The 22840-nt window shown below is 37.2% G+C and overlaps 1 protein-coding gene across 1 annotated transcript in view; it reads left to right on the top strand.

The window, feature by feature from the left end:
- The window catches only part of LOC149536242 (Peroxisomal membrane 22 kDa (Mpv17/PMP22) family protein), a 39005-nt gene extending 31497 nt beyond the window's left edge, over window positions 1–7508 (top strand). Inside the window, exons 4-7 of the mRNA XM_089804376.1 lie at window positions 6456–6528; window positions 6705–6797; window positions 6933–7019; window positions 7139–7508. Coding sequence (XP_089660502.1) covers window positions 6456–6528; window positions 6705–6797; window positions 6933–7019; window positions 7139–7228 — 343 coding nt within the window. The 3' untranslated portion in view covers window positions 7229–7508. The remainder of the gene's footprint in view (window positions 1–6455; window positions 6529–6704; window positions 6798–6932; window positions 7020–7138) is intronic.
- Window positions 7509–22840: the final 15332 nt, after the last annotated feature.

The following is a 22840-nucleotide window of genomic DNA, read 5'->3' as shown; positions in this document are numbered from 1 at the left end:
ACTCAAGATTGTAGTATGTAATAAAGTAATGCTGTAATTAGAACTAGTTAAGCTTTCTTGGGAGAGGGTAGTTAGGAAGTGGGGGAATGCTTCTGTTGGGTTTCCCAACCAACCGACCATTATATAAGAACTTTGGAATCTGGATGATGTACTCATGTTTTTGGTAATCAATAAAGTAATAACATTTCCTCGCCATCCGATATTCTGGTAATGAATGTTTTGCTGGTACTATTGAATCCATGTTATATTATTCTGTAAATTGTGCATTCTCAACCATTCTACATTTTGGCGTCATTGCCTAAGTTCAAACCTGGATGGAGGTCCTCAACTAGGCGGGATGGAGCAATGGGAAGACACTTCCTACCATGTATACAAGTAACAAACAGTAACGGAGAAGAGAAGGAAATAACAAGAGAAGTTCAGGGGACACGAGATCTAGTGGTGGCCTAGGAAGTTTTAGTCGACTAGTATGTGCAAGGGAAGCCCGAGAGAGAGAACAATTCCAGAGAGCATGGTACGGGACAAGCTTCTAGTATCACTAGCAGTGTACGATCTACTTGGACAACCCCTCGACTATTGGCAAGGAATTTGATACGTGTGGAGGAAGAAAGAGTCGAAACGGAAAGAGAACAAAGAAGATAACAAGTGCTCCAATAGTTCATCGAAAGGAGGACATGACAACTAGAGGAGTGTGACAATCCAAGGAAGATAACTAGACACTGAAACATTTCATGCCCCTGCTTCCAAATAAATAGCCCAGGTGAGTGCTAGAAGAAGAAACTAAGGGGGAAGCCACCCTGTGCACTCTGCATCTCCACTAACAGGAGGAAAGACGTCGCCACTTAAGGGGACTGGTGAACCACTCTCAAAGTGCAAATCAAATCGAAGAAGCATCGAGAAGGAAGGAAGGGGGGAAGAATCCTAAAACCCCTACACGAAGAGAGCATCGACAAGAACAAAGCTTCAGCCAGACAGAAGGAGAATCACAAGGGGAAGGAGATATTATTGGACCAAGGACCCAAGAATCTAGCTCGGTAGGAGAGAGCCTCTGAGCAGGAGGGAGCCTCATGCCTGGAGGGAGTGTCCGGTAGGAGGGAAGAGTAGAAGGAGAAGGGCGTTAGACGAACAAAAACTCCCTCGATGTACTAGGGAAAGATCCAAGGACCCTGCACATCATTGTAAAACGTGTATAACCATATGGCAAGCCAATGGAGAAAATGATGCGGATGAATGGTTAAAAGCGTTCCCTGCCACACTAAGAGGTATGGCTATTGATTGGTATACAGACTTGGAGGCTACAAAGAAGACCACATGGAATGACCTCCATACCGCCTTTGAGGAGGAATTTAGACTCCTACGGGACGATGGCAAGATAGTCACAGAAAGTTATAATATGCAGCAAGGGAAAAATGAATCTTTCAGAGCATAAAGCAGGAGACTCAAGGAATTGATAGGGAAGCTGGACAACAAACCTGTTGATGGATTTAAAAAACATTCGAGGCAAATCATTCTACAAAGAGGCAAATCAGACAGCCTAACCCAAACTTTGAGTCTTGACACTGCTACTTTCCAAAGGATGCCTGATGTTTTTAATGGGAGAGAAGTACTTGAAAGCTTCCTTTCTCTTGGATATCCAAATCCAAAGCATCATCCTCAGATTTCAGAGATTTAAATATAACCACAATGTGCTCTCCAGGCCAAAAAACCAACTCTTCGTTGTCATTCCACAAAGTGAACACCTAGTCTTTGATACAATCCTCTGCCATTGAAGAGACCGAGCAGACCCAACTGATACAGATCCTTATGAGCTTTATCCATCTTATGATCTTAAAGGCGCAGACAAGGGCAATCTCCAGAAAGGCCAGAAAGCTTGAAAGATCCTACTTCCCCATCAACTTGGCTCATAGATATTCCACTTGCAGTAGTCTTGCTCCTTTTTTTCCTAACATGGATGAAATTTATGCCAGAAGCAGGGCTCAAAGAGGGCCCCTCTGCTCATATTTTACTGAAGCTGGCCCCCACCTGTATCTTGCTTCTTGATGCTGGTGAATGAAAAAGGAACAAAGCTGACTGTCAGGGATTTCATGGACATTTTTGTTTTTTCAATGTAATATAATTATGAGCCATGTTTATTATCATATTAGCCACATTCATAAAGAGTGTAATGTTAAAGGTCCAAAAAAATGAAATATGTAGAATATATAATAAATGACATAAACTTCTTTCAATGAATATATCCCAAAGCATGTAGAACTTATTTTATATTGATATATAGATTTTTTTTGTTCAAGGTCAAAATAGTTTACAGAGAGAATGGGGTCAGAATTCAACCTCACCTGAAAAAATGACTTTATTTTTAATGCATACAGATTATAAATGGAGAAAATGTGATTTTTCTAACATGGAGTTTCTTTTTTGCTAATAAGATTCCATACTGAATTTTGGAGTAACTCTAAGCTGTCATAAGGCAAGTCTCATAGAGGTTCAAAAATGAAGTTCTGGATGATGCTATCTAGTTTGAGACAAAATTATCATATTGAAGTTGTGCTCATAATAGAATCTAGACAGATGTCATGTGTTAGCCTATGAAAACAATCACAATGGAGGATCTCATGGACTGGTGGACTTTTCATACTGCACATTCTAGATATTGACAAAAGTTTGCCATACTCCTTCTCACACATGTAGCTAGTTTATCTGCCTGTGAGTGGTTAAAAATATGGGTTGTTTTTTTCATGTGAAGAGAATGACAAAAGTTTGCCATATGCTCACTCAGTCATGTTGCTAATTCCAATGCTTGAGTAATTAAAGGCCTAGACAGTTTATTCATGTGAAGAGAAACAATTCAAATTAAGAGGAACAGCGGATTTGGATTTTCATCCACAAGAGTCTTTGGTTTATGGCATTGAAGTAGATGTTACCTATGTGGGTCGTGTTATCACTTAGGATAACACCCGAAAATGTTAAGCTGAAAGCTCAACAATCCTGTAATACATGGGAGTATTTCAGGTTGTGGTGAAAGCTCAACAGTCCTGTGATACATGGGACTACTGTCAGGTTGTAGGTGACCTACAATCTGAAAGTAGTCCCATGTATCACAGGATTGTTGAGCTTTAAGCCTAACATTTTGGGGGACAATCCTAAGTGATAACAGTTTCTGCCAGCCTGGTGGGACAGAAGCTGTTATCACCTAGGATTGCACCCAAAAATGTAAAGCTGAAAGCTCAACAATCCTGTGATACATGGGACAACTTTTAGGTTGTGGGTGACCTATAATAAAAGTAGACCCCCAGATTGTAGGGCTGGTTCTCTTTGGAATCTTCTAAAACTACCAATTTTTCGAGGGAAAGGGATAGAAATGTTTTAGAACTGAAATGTGCATACTGGAAAGGCAATTCACCAAAAAATAAAGGACATATCTGCTGCACTATCACAATCAGCTGCAATAAAGAACCTATGTTTGCTCACAACTCAGTAAACAAGACATGTGATGAATTAGCATTAAACAAGAAGGTTTGGATTCAGCTTTTACCTGATGGAAAAGTAAGTCTTCACACTTAAACTTACTGAAACCAGAACAACACAACTTATCACCTACATCTAGCATGAATGTTCTTGCACCATTAATGTTTTACTATTGTCATATATTTAGAGGATTCAAACTCAAATCATAGGAAACAAGCTAACTCATTCATCAAGAGTAGATGGGACATAAGAAGAAACTCTTGATGTTCTTTATTAAGCTAAAAGGAACTGCATGTTGTTAAAGTATTCAAGAAATGAAAGTTACAATACAATCCTCATTTTGTACACAAAAGGGAAAAGAAAGAACTGAAAAATTACAAGACTTCTGATATCCTTAAAGGAAAAACATGCCTCTAATCAGGTCCATAATTGGCTCCACCTGCAGAATTAGCCATCTCCCTTAATTTTTGCTTGTAGGTGCAGCTGCAAAAGGAAACTTCCCACCAAAATGAGGAGAATCTGACATCTGATCTATATCCTGCAAAATCAGGGAAATCTCCGACATGCCAACTCCATTTTGAAATTCAGACGTACTTTCAAAATCTGCTTAGTACCCCTTGCTCTGACTTTTTAGTTTTTAACTCCATAAAATTAGGCTTCAAACAATGAGGATGTAGATTTTAAACCCAAACTTATTCTTAACCCTCTTACCCAAATTTAGAGATGTCCTTAAATTTTTGGGACAAAAATTGTTATCACTTAGGATGGCACCCAAAAATGTTAAGCTGAAAGCCCAACAATCCTGTAATATATGGGACTACATTCAGGTCATTCTAGATGGCGGGTAGTGGATATTGATAATTTGAGCACACTTCTGGAGGAGAGATTAACTATACATGGGCTCTCTAGACTTAAAATTGCAGACATTTTATTTTGCAAGCAAGTAGTTTTTTAAGCAATTGAAGATTGAAGATGATGTTGCTGATGATCTTTCCACTTTACATGAAGAAGATCCAGTAGATTCTTTGCCTTCTTTCTTGTGTCTTCTACATCTTTACTGCTAAAAATATTTGGATGTATTTCTGACAATTGAAGAACTGATAAATGTGAAATATTAACATCATTGCTGTGTTTTACTTCCAGTGTTTTCATTGTTCAATTTTAAGGAGGCAAATACAAAGAAATTTGTGAGCTTTTGAAGGACATCTCATATACAAATTGGTGTCTGGCTTGCCTGTGATTTAAAAACCATCTCTACTTTTTCTACCTTATTATCACTACACTTATTTTGAATAAATGGGTTATAATTTATTTTTGTGTAACTATCTATTACATATACATGGCCTTATAATGCTTACCCCAGGTTTTAGAGGCTCATAGAAAATGCTTCTCGTGGGATTTCTTGAAGGGTTCATCTAGTCTACTAGTTGCCAACATGGGACTGAAGCTAATCTTGCATGTCATTAGCTGATCTTAGCCAAATCAAGGTAATGTTTGTGTAAAAAATTAAAATTCAGTCCAAATGAATTTTAAGACCATAACAGGCCATTGCTTGAGTTCGAGCTTTATGGTTTAGCTTATGGTGAAGTCTTACGATTAACACTATTTTGATGGAGTGATTGTTAATTCATACAGGTGCATTGCTTGCTTGTTGATCTTGTTGGCAATTTATTCTGATTTACTCTTCTTATTTAAATAATAAATTTACTCTGTACAGGGTGATGCCAGATTCTTGAAGTGTTTCAACTTATACAGTACTGGACAAGTTTTTGTAGCATCTTGATAGAAGGCATATTTAACTAATGAGACCTCTAACATTGAAATATAAGTGTATACTTCTGATATTAAGCACTTTTTTCTTTAATATGGTATGAAATTTGGAAGTTAAACTTCATGGTTCTCAGAACATCTGCAATCTGTATTCAGACAATTGCAGGCCATTACATTGATAAGCAGTGGAAATTTCCAAGTCTGCAGCAGTTGAAAGTTTTGTTTGTGTATTCTGCAGTCCCATTGGAGGGTTCATTTATCTTGGTTCATTTTGCAGCATTCTTAGATGGTGCCAAATCTCTTGTGAGAGATTCCCACTCTCACCAGAAGATTTTAGCATAACAATATTTCCTCCATCTATTTTTTTGTGGAAAGTTGCTGATTGTTTTTTATGAGCAAAGTTTTAGAGATGATTTCTTGCCCGTAAGTGATGGTCAGTGATCCAGTTCACAGTGAAAATTGATTGCACGGATCTGTGATATGATTTCTTAGCATTGTGTGACAATTGTTTTCAATTATTTGCAGATGTGTTGGCAGGTTGCAACTTCTAAATATTTCACCTTTCAGAAGGAAAAATGTCTAAAAAACAAGATAAAAGATCTCAATATGTAATGTTTGATTAAGCATTTGAAGGATATTGTATTAGTAGAAACTAAGAGCTACTTCCAATTTTTAATTACGTGATAAGGAGTTCAGTGGGTATTATGAGTTTGAAGGTTAGCTATCAAGTAAACCTATTATTAAGACTGCAATAATTTGATATTACCAAACCTTTCACACCGTGAACATGATATGTCACAATATCTCTCATAAAAAAAGGTCAGTTTTTTTCATCGAGTCATCATTCACCCATATCATTTCTTTTGTTGGTTAGGGTATTTTGTTAACATGGTTTTCTTCACTTTCCAAAGCGGGTTATGTTGGCTTTAGCTTTCTCTTGTGAATTGTTTTGAGGCATGCATCTTATAGCACTTATGCTCTACTGAATGCTTCGTGAATCATTTATATGCTAAGGCATTCGGATGGTTTTCTGTTTCTTTTGGCATTCTGATATTTTTGAACTCTCCTGTTTGTCTTGTTTGTGTAGTTTCACCAAGTCATTTCTTTAATGGGGCACTTGCAGGGAAGTGGAGATAATTATGGTAGATTGTATTAGAAGTCTATAGGAAAATGTAGAATTTTAATTTCACTGGCCATTTATGTGAAAACTTATTTTGTAGGTACCTCTCGCTAAGTAAACTAATATCAGGATCTGGAGCTTCTACTGCAGGGTTGAGGCTTTTGCTTGATCAGGTAAGTATACTTATTGTTTATAGTAGGGTTGCTAATTTTCTTTTTTAATGTGTGCTTGAGCTTGATGACATACTGCATTGACTAAAGACTCATTTTATATCCATTTATAAGAGTTTCTTCAATCCAAGATCACAGTTGCTTATTAAGAAATTCTCTGTTGTTGGATGTATGAATAGTTCTTGTTTGCACCTACATTTATTGGCATTTTTTTCTGTTCGCTGCTGACCTTGGAGGGCCGCCCAGCAGACATAGTCCCCAAGCTCAAACAAGTGAATTCCTTTATACCATTCTCCTTGATACTCCAGAGTACATACACTAAGTAGATGTTATTCAAATAAAGTTTCAAGTTCTGTTTGAACCTGCTAATGCATTCTATGTTAATCAGAGTTTTTTGTGAATAATAGGAGTGGTTTGCTTCAGTGGTGGCAAACTGGAAACTGTGGATTCCTTTTCAGTTCCTGAATTTCCTGGTTGTTCCACAGAAATTTCAGGTTTCATGTTTATATTCATTTTGATTTCAGAGATGGATTACCATCCACTCTCAGATCTTACCTTCTTACAATGTCTATTCTCATTTACTGATGTTAAATATTATTTTTGGGCTGAGCAGGTTCTTGCAGCCAATTTTATTGCTCTTGCTTGGAATATATACCTTTCATTTGCAAGCCATAAAAATGTGTCTTCTACAGGAGGCTCATGATTTTGCTGTTTGGATGCATCTTACGAAGATTGATTCTAGTATCATTCAGTTAAGATACAGATTTTCACATTCATGTTACAAGATCTGAGAAGTGCCTTGATGTTTATATGTTTTCCCCTATTAAACTTTGTGTAAGCTTATTATAATCCTATGCCTATATATCTCTCTTATTTATCATGCAGCAAACAATTTTGGAAGTGTAGTAAAGCAATTGCTTTCCATCGTTGGTGCCTTGAATTTGTTTGGATCATGCAGAATAAAACCTTTGTTTTTAGCTCAACTAATTTTTCTGCTAACAGTTGAATGCTTTATTAGATGGCTTCAGTTGTATTAACAATTTCTCATGTCCTTAAAGCTGGTGATGTGTCAAAATTAAACAAAATGAGGACAAAATAATCAACTCTATGTTGTATCAAATATATCTTGAGTTGATGTCTGATGTATTAGTTTATGTGGTCAATGCAATTATGACCCATACCTGTCTACCTGTTTCTTGTTTGTAAGATAAGCATGTGCTGCATTATTTAAGGATTCATGGAGATACCTCTCTTGTACCATAGACAGCCAATAATTTCATCTAATGATTTGTGTCTGCTCTTTGCCAAAAACATATTTGCTGAGTGACAAGCAAGGAAACTCTTCAAACATGCTAACGGATTAAGTAGTTGACACCCTTGCAGATATGCATTCTAACTCCTTTTTGAATTTGTTTCAAATACAGTGTAGTGAAAAGAAAAAGAGAATAGAATACAAATTACAGTAGAAATTTGGATTGGTAAATAGTACACCAAGAACTCAAAAAGTAACTAATACTCAGAAAAGATAAAGTCATATGAAACGACAATCACAAATCTACACAATCATTTGAAAGTAAAAGGATCTACAATAAACCATGCAGAGGGATGTACTTGAGTAAAAAGCTAAAGCTGGATTTAAATTATATTGAAGTCGGGAGCATTGGAAGTACCAAATTCATTTCGAATCACCTTGTAAGTGCTAAAAAAAGGTATGCACATTATTGTAAGTTGTATTTTGATTGTGGGATGATGGATTGTCAAGAATTGCACATATATGGATGGTCCAAAACTTCCCAATTTTCTAATGACATTTTGATAAGTAGTTTTATTCAATTTCATGGGTTAAAAGTGATGTAGTCTATTTCTTTGCAAAAATTTGGAGCTTCCATTTGTGAAATAATATTGGACACTAGATGATATTGTTTGCTCACAAATAGGCCCGAGGTGTCAGACACACTTTTTACAAAAGTAGACATGCAAAGCAAAACATAAATAATGGATCACTAAAAAACTTGGGTAAATAATTCCTTGAGTTTTACTGTAAACCATGTGGGTCAAAGTTATGGATCCATTGCTTTGAATGTTGAAATGCATTAGATAATTATTGATCTTGGGGAGACTTGGAAAATTAGTCAAACAATATGTCGAGGCTATGGAGCAAGTTGAGCTTAAATAGGTTGCAAAACAGAAATAAACATATCCACTCAAGGAAATGGCTACTTGCAAGATAGTCAATTCTGGAAACTTTACAATGAAGACCTAGAGGCGTATACCATATAAGTGTAAGCATGTACATGTGCACATGCATATATCTAAGCTAAATAGGGAATGATGGGGAGTGGTACATTGTGTAGCTCTTGACTCGTAGGTGACTATGACTCCCTCAACCACATCGAGCACATTAGATAGAAATATAAAACAGGGAGCCACACCATACACATTCAAGAATGGGGTAAGTATAATCAATAAATCATAAGTAGTGTTTTTTTAAAATATAAACAATTCATAATCATCATTTGAAGGCATATCATATAACATTATAATGGAAGCAATCATTTTTACTAACTAAGAGTAATTAAAGCATAGTCATTATGAAAGTAATCATAATCGTCAAATAGACACATTAAAGCATCATTATTGCAAGTAACCATTACTATTTGGTATAATCAATTAACACATATATCAAATTATCGTATATCAAATATCAGTTAAGGGCTAAAATGGCCACAAAAGAGTTAGATAGGCGGGTTTGAGTAGCTCTCTATCTACAGGGGGGAGATTCGTGTGTCTGGAGGGGTCCGTGGCTTTAGCGGTGCAGCTTGTCTGATCAAAGATGACCTCTTCAGTGCCACTTCGGTGCTTTACTCTGACACCTTTGCCAGATTTATGTGGATCCGAATCCAGGTCAGCCATATTGTGAGGCTTCTTAGAGACATCTTCATAGTAGTGTGTTATTTTTCGCCGACTGCATCGCCCTATGCCATTCATAGTCCTATTGATGGAAATCCCTTCTTAGATCGACATGAGTGCATCTCAAAGTTCTCTTGTTTGGGTGACATCATCATCATGGGAGACTTTAATGCTCGGACCAAAGATCATCAAACCTCTCAGCATAACTGTGTTTTTGATTCGCTTTGTACTAGGGAGTCAAATCCAACCAGTATGGGTTTTTAGCGCCACTCTTCGGACGACCTTGGGCCTCTTACTAGTTACGGTTGCCATCTCCTCCAGTTTTGTGAGTCCTCTAACTTGTTGATTGTGAATAGACTCCCTTGATTTCCGAGCTTTGAATCCTTCACTTGTTGGCCCTATTGTGATGGTGTGAGTGTGGTTGACTACGTTCTGGTGCTTGCTTCTATTATCCCCTCCATCACTGGCTTCACCATCTCTTGCCCCCCTGGCCGATCACTCCATCCTCAGCCTTATTGTCTACTTCACCCCCTAGCCCCTGCCCCAATTCCACTCCTAGCCCTTCTCATGCCCTAAGACCACCTTTCATTTCTTTGATGGGGACGACTACCTCTTCACTCGCCACCTCAGATGGTTGCTCCCCAGTGACTGCTTCATTAATCCCTCCCAGGCCTCATCCTTATTTGATGTTGTTGCTGAGGGTATTCGAGAGTCTGCCCTCCTCTTCATGCCCCACAGTACCTCCTCCGCCCTCGGCCATGCTTGTCGTAAATCTTGTCCTATGAATCTTTGGTATGATGATGAGTGTAAGTCTTTCCATTGCTCCTTGCGTGCATCTTTTGCTATCCATCCCCCTCGCACACCTTGCTACGCTTCTCTTGTCTTTGCCTTATCCTACATAAGAAACGATTTTTTATGGCTTCACAGTGCAGATTGATTTGCGACAAACTTGCTTGCAACCCTAAATCCTTCTGGCGCACTTTGTTCCCTCGCCATCCTCCCCCACCTTCCTCCCTGGACTAGCACTCCCTGGTTTCCCTCGCCTCCACCCTCTATGACATCCCTGGCTAGCGACCCACTCACCTTGCCTCCCCTAGCCACTGCCATCTTTTCACTCCATCCTTAGTTGGAGAGGCTCTTAGACTCATGAGATGTAGCAAAGCCATTGATGAGGATGGCTTCCAGTAGAGCTTTTTAAGCTTGGTATTATGTTTTTGTGCCCTATTCTCTCAGTGCTCTTCAATTTGTTGACTCTGGACCCTGGTTTAGCATGAGATTGACCAACCTTCCTAGAGTGGCCAATGGCATGGGGTCCCTTGCCCTTTTAGAAAGACAATGCTTTCAAAACCACTTCCAGGACACTGTGTCCAAGTTATCTCTCTTGGACTCTCTGGTTAGACCCACAGTTCTTTATGGTGTGATTGTTTGGGGACCATCTCTTCTTGATTCTTATTGGGTATCAATCGAATGGGTGTAGACCATTCTTTTCCGCAAGATTATCCGTTGCCATTATCACACTCTATAGAGTATTGTTTTGGCCGAGTTTGTGGCCCACCCTTTCCGACCTAGCACCATTTTCGACTTGATTTGGTTCATTCATCACCTCAAAGGCTTCGCGGACTCGACCAATGGCTGACATAGATACTCACACCTTTCTTACTATTCTTCTGTGAATATTGCCAACTTGGTGGGGACGACTAAGGCTCGCTCCTGGTATACTAAGGCCACTATCTTACTGAGCTCGATTGGGATTGACATCGATCATCTTTTGCCATACCAGTTCTCCTTGGATGCTCTTGCCCACCTCCCTTCTCAATAGGAGTTGAATGGACATGTTAGACTTGACATTTACAGGCAATACCTCTCCACGATTTGGATTAGCCCTCTTGGTGGTTTATGCCCTCAGATGGCCTTCTACTCTCAACACTTTCCAGTGATCCACGATGGTATTATTGTTTGTCCCTCTTTCTTGAGTCAACGTTGGAGCCACGCCCTTCACATCGCCCTACGGGCTTTCAGAGTTGGATCTCACCGACTTCGTTGCTAGGCAAACCACCACCTGACCAAAGAGGAATGTGTGTGCCGCCTTTGCACCATATCAGAGATAGAGATTGAGACTCACTTCATCTTCAGGTCCCCATCTATTATGAGATTAGAGGTAGGTTCCACTACCTCTTCAAAGATTACAAATCTCTCTCGGCCTTTTTTAGTTACTCTAACCTGCGATGCATAGCGCTCTACCTTAAGGAGGCCTCCCAGCTTAGAGACCATACTTTGCAAATCTTGTTTCCTTAGAGCTAGACCTCAGATCAACTTATCACAAACTTTTTTCCTTTCATATCCACCACTTCTACGGGCATGAAACAATTGCATGCACCCATCTCCAGAAACAACAGTTCGGTCATACCTCACCTTGGGTTCCTCAGACGACGACACCGTACCCCCACTGCTACACAAAGACAACGACAGAGTTGGACCTTGATGCTTGCTTGTCTTAGGCCTTATCCTTTTGTGCGAGATTTCTTTGTACCCAGAAAGGATTGTTGATCCTTCTTTCTTCTTGTTGCTTTCCACCTTTTCTTGTTTTTTCCATGGATGCCTTTTTGGCATTCCTGCTATTTTAATCTTTTCTGCACTATTGTATCTTTCAGTCCCATAGGCCCTAGTTGGTCTCTTGTTGGACATTAATATCATTATCTTATCTTATCTTAACAATGAAGTCTATAATGATAGTAAAATAGGATTCCTTTTGATAATCTATCGAGGTCATCAAGACACATTTGCAACTTTTTGGTTAGTTCCTTTCTTTGTGCAAATGACATTCTTAGCTTATCCTTCAGGTCTTGTACTTGTTTATGAACATTGTCTAGGGCTTCCTCTAACTATTTTTGAGACTTGTAACCTTCTACTATCACAAACCAGTTGTTAAACATATCTTTTAGAGAACCATATGCTCTAATGCCAATTGTTGGAAAGATTCAGGTAGGGTATTGAGTGGGGGGAGGGGAATGAATTACTACCACAAAAAAATCAACCTTCATTACTTTGGAAAACATAAATTGATAGTTTGTTAAATATTTTTACCGATATCTCCTACTGTAACCAATAACATTATCGATAATCTATAATCTTATTGTTATTAAATGAAATGTGAAGTAATAAACTTGAAATAAAAATCATACACAAACTCATAACACAAAATTCTGGTTTCAAAAACCCTTGGTTAGAAGGAAAACTTCAGTAGGGATGATACTCACTCATTAGTGCAGTAATAAGATACTCCTGAGATATTGGAAATCATAGCTAACAAGTTGGGAATTTTTCTGAAACATGATTTGATTCCGTATGAATGCCCTCATTTGGAAGCTAGGGTGTGCTTATTGAGTAGCAAATCTTTTCCTCAATCGATACTTCTCATATCCAAATGGGGAAAATGGACACAATCAGTTACGATGCAGGATTCTTCTGTGGTTCTAAAATCCCAAGATAATCTTGGTCATTTCAGCTGTATGTGCCAACTTGGTCAAGATAGTGTGTTACAAGTTTGTCCAGACTATTGCTTAGATCCTAAGGCTTGTTCTATGACAATTTCAATGAAGAATAGCAACGTCTCTGACGTAGTAATCATGCAAAAGGCTCCAATTTATCCAACAGATAACTCTATTCATGAAGAGAATACATTTACAGCTCAAGTCTTGTCAGACTCATTCCTAGGTTTTCTCCGTCAAATTTTTTGGCTCTTTGCTTTTCTCAAGAGTGTGTGCTGCAATAGTAAATTCCTCATGTTGGAATATGCCCCTTGTGTGTGATCAAATTTGTACCCATTGATAAATCCTCAACAAAGTGTATCTGCAATGCCTTTGAGTTTGATCACCTTTTAGAACAGAAGTTTTCCACTGTCAATATTAAGGCAGCCCATACGGTGTCTTTCCATTTACCCTTCTCCTGTCATATTGACTTTTATTTGTGATCAAATCTTATTTGAGATTACTACCTCTATCATTTTTGATATTGCAAAAGAAGAAGGCTTGCAAGATGAGGACTATAAATCACCTGTGATTGATAATCTGCTTCGAGAATTTTAGTTTTGGAACAATTTGATTCCTAATCAGATGTTTGACATACCGACAGTTATTAAACATTCTGACAGCCAGATAGTTCTTAACAACTTTTCTCAAGACTCTGATGAAGGAATTATCAATTCAGTGGTTGGAGACTCCATGGGTTTAGAGACCAATATTTATCAACTAGTGCAGAAATCTACGATTTTGTCTCCTCTACATTCTCAGTCTCAAGACTCTCCCATGCGAGATAATTTTAAAGTTCAGCCTTTATCTATCTTGCAGACACCGTCTACAATAACTCCTCCTTCCAAATTGCCAAAGGCTAGAGGTAGACATAAGGGCTCCAAAATTAAGAAAGAAATTGCTACAGGTATTCAAACTACATTGGATGATAGTTTTACTATTGTTAGAAGATCGACAAGGAGAACTAGGTGTTCTCCTTGTCATCAATGAAGATCATCTCATGGAATGTCAGAGGCTTAAATGCCTCTGACAAGAGACAAAGAATCAGACAAGTTATTGATTCTTTGCAGGCAGATATTATTTTATTACAAAAAACCAAGTTGACTCAAAGTAATTTTGATAAAATCATTGCATCTTGGAAAAAATGGAAAGCATTTCATATGCAAGGTTTGGGTGCTTCTGGAGGTTTAGCAATCTTTTGGAATCCTCTCACAGTTAACTCTCAGCTTCTTCGACAAGAAAGTAATTGGCAGTTGATCCAAATAACAACATTTGATATTTCTCTTATCCTGATTAATGTATATGGGCCTACATCAACCTTGGAGAAAGCTTGTTTGTGGGAGTCTATCACACATTCCCTTCAACTGCTAGATCAACAACAAGTAGTTATTGGTGGTGATTTCAATGCTCTATTAGATCAATTAGAAAAAATTGGTGCAATTATCCCCCCATTAAAAACTCTTCAAGATTTTAATGCTTTTGTGGACAATAACAATCTGATGGATATTAATCCAAATAATGGAGTTTTTACCTGGACTAACAAGAGATCTGTTTTTGCCAATATTGCTGCTCGTCTAGATAGATTTCTCCTATCTAAAAATTGGCAGCTGAGTTGTTCAAATATTTCATCACACATCCTTACTTTTTCAGGATTTGATCATTTTCCTATTTCGTTAAATCTCAATTGTAATAACAATTGTTCTGATCAACACTTTCATTCTTCTTTCAAATTTGAAAGCATGTGGCTCAGACATCCAAGTTTTTAACACAATATTCAACAATGGTGGAACGAAGTTCCTTTAGAAAGACGGAAAATGCATCACTTTGCAATGAAATTGAAACATATCAAGTCTCGAATTCGTATTTGGAACCAAAAAGTTTTCAAAAATGTGTTTCATCAAAAGGTCATAGTCAAAGATCAGCTTGAAGAAGTTTATAATCAGATTATCCAAGAGGGCATGAATGAAGCAACACATTCTCTCCAAAAGAATTTGCAGGAACAATGGGAGGAATTGTGTTCTAGAGAAGAGATGTACTGGAGACAAAAATCTCGAGAATTATGGCTTCAGGATGGAGATAGAAATACTCAGTTTTTTCACAACTCAGCCAAGCAAAAAAGAACTAACAATACAATTTTTCATATCAAAGATGCCTCTGGTACCCTCCTGACTAATGAACATCTTATCAGGATTGAAGGTGTTAATTTTTTTAAGCACCTTCTTGCTCCTGATGTTCCCCCTTCCCCTTCTGCATCACAGGTTGATGAACTCCTTGATTCCATTCCTACAGTGGTTTCTGATCAAGATAATGATATTTTGATAGCTCCTTTTACTATTCAAGAAATACGTAAAGTTTTCTTTTCTTTTCCATCTGACAAAGCTCCTGGGCCAGATGGTGTCTCTGCACTGTTTTATCAAAGTTGTTGGCAAATAATTGGTTGGGATTTATGGGCGGCTGTGGAAGAATCTAGAAAGTCTAAATCTATGCTGAAATACTTTAATACTACAAATATTTCTATCATTCCAAAATTGAGGGTCCCCCAAACTTTTGCGGATTTTAGACCAATCTCCTTATGCAACTTATCCTATAAGATTATTACCAAAGCCATATATCTTAGGATTCAACATCTTATTCCTCTTATTATTTCCCCAGAGCAAGGTGGATTTGTGTCGAGCAGGGAAACCATGGAAGGGGCTCTTGTGGCTCATGAAGTTCTTCATTCTATTAATTCAAACAAGACTTCAAGTTTTGTCATCAAATTGGATATGATGAAAGCATATGATAGAGTTTGTTGGAAGTTCTTACTGCAAGTACTTGCCAAAATGGGTTTTTCAAAAAATTGGTGCAAATGGATTAAGGCTTATATTTCGGGAGCTTGGTTTTCACTGATTATTAATGGGAAGCCTGAGGGTTTTTTCCCTTCTACTCAAGGGATTCGACAAGGGGACCCTTTATCTCCAGTTCTATTTATTATTATGGCTGAAGCTTTTAGTAGGACCATCTCACATCAACATTTGCTTAATAAATGGAAAGGAGTTCTCATTTCAGGTACAAACATATCCACTACACATTCTCTTTTTGTAGATGATACTCTTTTGTTTGGCTCGTCAAATGTACAGGAGGCTTGCCAGATTTTGTATACACTGGACCTTTACTCAGCAGTGTCTAGTCAGATGGTTAACGCTCAAAAATCCAAGATTTACTTTTTCAATACTGTCAAATTGGTTTCTGACAAAGTTAAACAGGTCTTGGGTTTTTCAGCAGATTTCTTACCTTCAGTCTATTTGGGTATTCCTTTTTTCATGGGCTCAAATAAGTCTTCATATTGGTCTTTAGTTATTCAACATATCCAGTGTCGAATTGCATCTTAGAAAGTTAGATGGTTGTCATTGGTGGGAAGAATTTTGTTGATTAAATCAGTTTTAGCTGCTACCCCTAACTATTTTATTGCTATCCTTAAGATTCCATCCAAAGTACTAGTTACAATTCAAAAATTGATCAAAGGTTTCCTCTAGTCGGGTAACCTGGATGATTCTCAAAAGATTCCACTTGTCTCTTTGCAAGATATGTCACACACTCCTAATGTCGGAGGGGCTAGAGTCCATGATCTTTCATTCAGAAATGAGGCATTTGGTGGGAAATTGATTTGGCATATGTATTCTAAGTCTCAGTCCACATGGTGTAAAATTATGCAGCAAAAATATCTGGATAACAATGATCCCTCTAGAGTCTTAACGATTTCTAATCTGCCAAAAGGTTCGGTTGTTTTTGACTTTATGATAGCTTCACGCAAAATCATAATTGACTATATTTCCTGGGAAGTTAACAATAGACTTAGTATTAACTTTTGGAATGATTCCTGGAATGGTCAAATTCCCTTATCTAAAAGTGGGATTTCTTTGAATATTATTCATGTTGCGGAAATCCATTGGGGGACCCAGTTGAATCAATATGTGGATTATGTTTCTGAATTTTCAAATAAAATAGTTTGGAAAGACCCAACTAAGTTGCCTCTTTCATTTTAGGAAATTAACCAATTTCAAAATATTCTGAACTCAAGATCAGTGTACTTTTCTGATGCCCAAGATCGGATTTTTTGGGCTCCAGCTAAGGATGGTAAATTTTTAGTGAAAGAGGGATACAAAATTCTACAACATAATGATTTGAATAAACCTTTGTCAAGAGCTTTTTCATTTTGTTGGAATTTGGTAGTTCTACCTAAAGCAGGTTGTTTTGCATGGCTGGCATTAACACGCAGGATTTTAACTAGTGATAGACTGAATAGACTACAAATTGCTAAGCTGTTTAAATGTGTTCTTTGTAAGGAACAGGATGAAACTGTGGATCATTTGTTTGTTTTTTGTTCATTTGCTTATCAATGTTGGTGCTTTGTTTTGAGCAAAAGCTTAAGTATTCTACTCCCTTGCCTAATAATCTCTGGGATCTATTTCAAGCCTGACCAATTCTTTATCAAAAATCATTGTTTGCAAATCTTTGGAAATGTGTTCCAGCCTTGGTAGTTTGGGCTATTTGGTGGGAAAGAAATAAACGTATCTTTAGAAAGGAATCCCTTCCATTAGATATTGTCTTATATGGTATTGAAAGGTCTATCTCGGAAGTGACTAATTCCAGTTTGAAAAGGACTAATTTTAATCTGATTGTGACTCATTGGGATTCACAGCTTGTTCAGGAATGGAAACTTTTGTTTATCCCTAATGGGTGGAAGATTAGTCCATCACCAGTTCAGATCCTACTCAGGAAGAATAGTTGGAGACCTCCATCTTCTGGTTTTTGGAAGCTGAATTTTGATGGTGCTTCTAGAGGTAATCCTGGTCCTTCAGGATTTGGGGTTTGTATTCGAAATTCCTTTGGTAAGGTTGTAGCAATCAATGTATCTCCTCTACCTATTGATACAAACAATATTGTTGAGGCCCATGCTTTATTGGCTGGGCTCTTATTAGCTAAACAAGGTTGTTTTAATAAGCTTCATATTGAAGGGGATTCTTCAGTTATAATTGATGCTTGTATTCATAGACGCATTATTTCTTGGAAACTAAAGTATGTTCTCAATCAAATTTGGAGACTCCTTGATGAATGTTTGGAAGTTTGCCTCTCGCATACTTATCGTGAAGGGAACAAAGTTGCAGATTTTTTATCAAATTTGGGTTGTGATGGGGTTAATGTTTCCACTTTTCATTCTCTACCTTTTATTGAGCAACATAAGGTCTTAAAAAATCTTATTCATGATGACATGGCAGCAACTAATAATAGTATTGTTTCAGATGAGCAAGTTTTCTTAAGATGCCGAGTAATTTTGTTTCATGTGCCAAGCTATGCATTTTCCTTCAGGAGCCAAGCTCCTTAGTAATTTTCATTGTGAACCGAGCTCAACCAATTTTTCAGCTGCCGAGCTCTTCATACTACAAATGCCGAGTTATTTACAAATGTCGAGTTATTTTGCAATACCGAGTGTACTAGATCTTTTTAAGTGTCGAGTTGGCATTTGATAAATGGTGTCAAGTTTTGTTTGAGATAAGCAAGTTATCTTTAGAAGCTAATAATAGTATTGTTTGAGATGAGCAAGTTTTCTTAAGATGTCGAGTAATTTTGTTTCATGTGCCAAGCTATGCATTTTCCTTCAAGAGCCGAGCTCCTTAGTAATTTTCATTGTGAGCTGAGCTCAGTCAATTTTTCAGCTATCGAGCTCTTCATACTACAGGTGCCGAGTTATTTTGCAGTAACGAGTGTACTGGATCTTTTTAGGTGCCGAGTTGGCATTTTGATAACCGGTGCCTAGTTCTGTTTGAGACAAGCAAGTTATCTTTAGAAGCCGAGTAATTTTGTTTCATGTGCCGAGCTATGCATCATTCTTCAAGTGCTGAGCTCCTTAGTATTTTTCATTGTGAGTCAAGCTCGGTCAAATTTTCAGATGCCGAGCTCTTCATGCTATAGGTGCCGAGTTATTTTGTAGTGCCAAGAATACAGGATCTTTCAGGTGCCAAGTTGGCATATTGATAACTGGTGCTGAGTTCTTTAGGCTTGAGGTGCTGAATTCTTCAATAGCGCCGAGTATTCAGGATCCTTTTAGGGACCGAGTTGGCATATAAGTAATTAGTGCCGAGTTACTGAGTCTTTATTCAAATGCCGACTCATCGAGTGTTTCTAATGCCGAGTTATGCTTATCAGATGTCGAGTTACCCTATTTATAAGTTTGTGTCGTATGCAAATGAATTTAATGTCGCATGCTTTGCTTCAGAGGATTTACACCGATATGAATTTCAAAGTACTTTTTGCAAGATCCAAATCTTTTATTATCTGATGATATTCAATTTTGAAGTCATGTTGGTCGATTGCTTCATGTGAACAAATCTGAATACTTAAGGAGTAATATTTGTAGTACTATTTATAGGCAGGATTAGGATGTCACTGGAGAGATTAAATGACAAGTTGCAATTTGATTATTTAGTAAGACTCTTTGCATCATCTTCAAAAATATTTGCAAAGGCTTAATTAGGCAAATACAGTCTGTAAGCTGAGATTGTGTTGAAAAATGAATTTTGGGTGGGATATTGATTTGGTTTGCGCAACATGTCATATGCAACATCGTTTAGTTATGCCAAAAAAAAAATTGGATTTGGCTACAGTCGGCATTAGATGAAGTTGTGCTTCATAAGCATACAACAAATGACGTGCTGTGTTAAATGTTCACTTTGAACTCACACTCGGTCAGTTCAACCATTCAATGCATTATTGGTGAGGAGCTTCTCTGTCCCTTGGCACTTGTGTTTTTATATCCTTCCCAGGTCATATCTATCTTCCTTTATAATGCTATGGACCTTCTACAATCTTCGAAGTTACTTCAAGGGCTGGCTCGTAAGGTAATTCTGCCACATTTCTTACTGTCCAGATTATAAGTTGGAGATGACCATGCAGAAATATGATTTATGGAATGGTATGGCTTTGGTTGGTGGTCTGTTTTCACATTTTCAAATTTTGCAAAAGCATGAATTTTATATTGTTTTTGAGGCAATGAAGAAAACCATAGATAACGGCAATATCATTTTTTTGAAACAATATTTGCCCTCTGATCCACGGTTATTGGGTGAGCAGATCGTGGAAAGAATCATGTCAGTTGGAATGGCCATGATTTACTTGCTATCGGATAATAGTGCTTCATCCCCCACTCAGCTAAATGCATTGGCAGTAACTTCACAACCACTGGAACAAAATCTTTGGGATTCTATCAGAGTGCCAGATTCTGATTTAGATTGGCTAGTTCATAGTTTAGTTCTATGATTTGGCTACGAAATTCCCTTTGTTGGTCTTTGGCACCTCTATTTGTGTTCTTTCAGATTGGGCAGATTTGCAAAGCATTGTTTTAAGGGTTCATCTCGTAATTACTCTTCTTTCAATTGGGGGTATCTCTTATGTTGGTACTCTAAATCTATTTGCCACCAAACTTATTATATCTGTATTATGCAGAAGTTTAGAGTGAGTTATCTTCAAATGGGTGATAACCCTTTGTAATCTTTTTGCTATTAATATATACATACATGTAAACTTTAGGGACGATGCTGGGTTTTCTTCACTGATTCTTTCCCAGTTGACCTCGTTGAATCAGATTAATAAATATTATAGTGGCTTGCCACTTTTTCTTTAAAAAAAGAAAAAAAAGATGTCCTATTAAGAGCTTACAACAATGTCATATTTTGAATGACTACACCCTATCAAAAGTGTCTAATACCCTATTGGAAGTATCAACAATCCTATCAAAGACTACCTTGTTAAGAGACTTAATCCCACTTATACGATGTTCACCTTGTTAAAGGATTTACAATAAGTTCACAACTAGAACTCCTAAGCCTTGTCAAAGACCACCTTGTTAAAGGATTTACCAATCTTGTTGACAAACTATTAAGTATAAAACAACAAAAAATTTGACCTGTACTATCCTTCCTTCAATGCTTGATAGCCCCCCCCCCCCCCCCCCCCTCTCTCTCTCTCTCTAATTCCTTTCCAACTTCATGACCTAAATAGGGTTTCATAAACATATTTGTGAATCTTCCATAAGCCATTTCCTTAGGCATCATCAATAAGCTATTTTGTAATCTGATAGCTCCACTAGACTTCTGGTAGTGTCTCCCTGATTCGGATAGCATTGTTCTGATAGTGATTGCACTAAGTCCTTAGCTTTGTTTGCCAGCAATGATAATCTGCAAAATCATAATAATATAATTATAGGATTTTGTCAAGTAACAACTAATGTGGATTTAGCGTTTAGATCCAATTAAAGATCCTGCCCACACTATTAAGCATGGCCTTGTTAAGAGATTTAGCCTGCTACAACTATTAGTGAACAAGAAGTCAAATGATCTTATAGATAGAACCAATGTCTTACTTGTACATATGTAATTAAGCTCACACTTCTTCCTCAAATGCAGATTAACTCTTATCTTGAATCACACTCCTTGATTCATAATTTGTTACCACCACACACATGATCTTTGCTATTGTCTCTTTTACAGCTTCATCTTCTTCATACAAAAATTTATATTAATACATTTCCTCAATTAGGGTTTTCTACCATCTTAGCACTTTGTATAGAATTCAAATTTCTCTCCTTAGAATTCCTCTAAGTAATAATCTTTAGCTCACACTAACAACAAGATTAAATTATGTATCAATTTGACAAAATAAGTTCAAACATGTTACACTTCCCTAGGTACATGCATTTCATTATGAAACTTTAATTAGATCAACCAATACTAGTCATACACAACTTTCTACATCACCATGGACATGCCATCACATATCCTACAATCCTTGATCGAATATACAATCCATGACCGAATATACAATCCACTTCGCATTTATCGATCAACAACTTAATTAATTGTTCTTTATTGCTTTCTTTGTTAGACACTATAATCCAACAACTTAATTTACCGATCACCAATCAATATGTGGTTGCATCAAAATATCAATAACATCATTAGGATCCAACATCTCCAACCACACAACATGATTTTATTCTTGTTAAGCGCACCAATTAAATTATCTGTGTGTGAATTACTACCACAAAAACTTCAGCCTTGATTACTTTGAAAAACATAAGTTGATAGTTTGTTAAATATTTTTACCGATAATCTATAATCTATAAACATATCTCCTACTATAACTGATAGCATTATCGATAATCTATAATCTATAATCTTATTGTTATTAAATAAAATGTAAAGTAATAAACTTGAAATAAATATCATATGCATAAACTCATAATACAAAATTTTGGTCCCACAGAAACCCTTGGTTATAGGGAAAACTACAGTAGGGGTGATACCCACAATTCACTAGTGCAACAATAAGATGCCTTGTTAAGAGCTTACAACAATGTCATCTTCTGAATGACTACACCATATTAAAAGTGTCCAATACCCTATTAGAAGTATCAACAATCCTATCAAAGACTACCTTGCTAAGAGACTTAATCCCACTTATACAGTGTTCACCCTGTTAAAGGATTTACAATAAATTCAAAATAAAACTCCTAAGCCTTGTTAAAGACCACTTTGTTAAGGGATTTAACAATCCTATTGAGAAACTATTAAGTATAAAACAACAAGAAATTTGACCTGTACTATCCTTCCTTCACTGCTTGATAGGCCCTTTTCACTCTTTCTCTTTATTTACATTATTTGCTTCTTCCTTTCGGTAGCTTAATGTTCTCTCACTCTAACTGCTCTCTCTCTCTCTCTCTCTCTCTCTCTCTCTCTCTCTCTCCCTCTCCTTTTATTGATCTCATTTATAATCTTCCTTATCCTAATTCCTTTCCAACTTCATGACCTAAATAGGGCTTCATAAACTTATTTTTGAATCTT

This window comes from Cupressus sempervirens, chromosome 10 (assembly GCF_028749045.1).
Source record: "Cupressus sempervirens isolate cs-2001-9-10 chromosome 10, ASM2874904v1, whole genome shotgun sequence".
Classification (NCBI taxonomy): domain Eukaryota; kingdom Viridiplantae; phylum Streptophyta; class Pinopsida; order Cupressales; family Cupressaceae; genus Cupressus; species Cupressus sempervirens.
The sequence above is the reverse complement of the archived record's forward strand: the minus strand, read 5'-3'. Positions and strand labels throughout refer to the sequence as shown.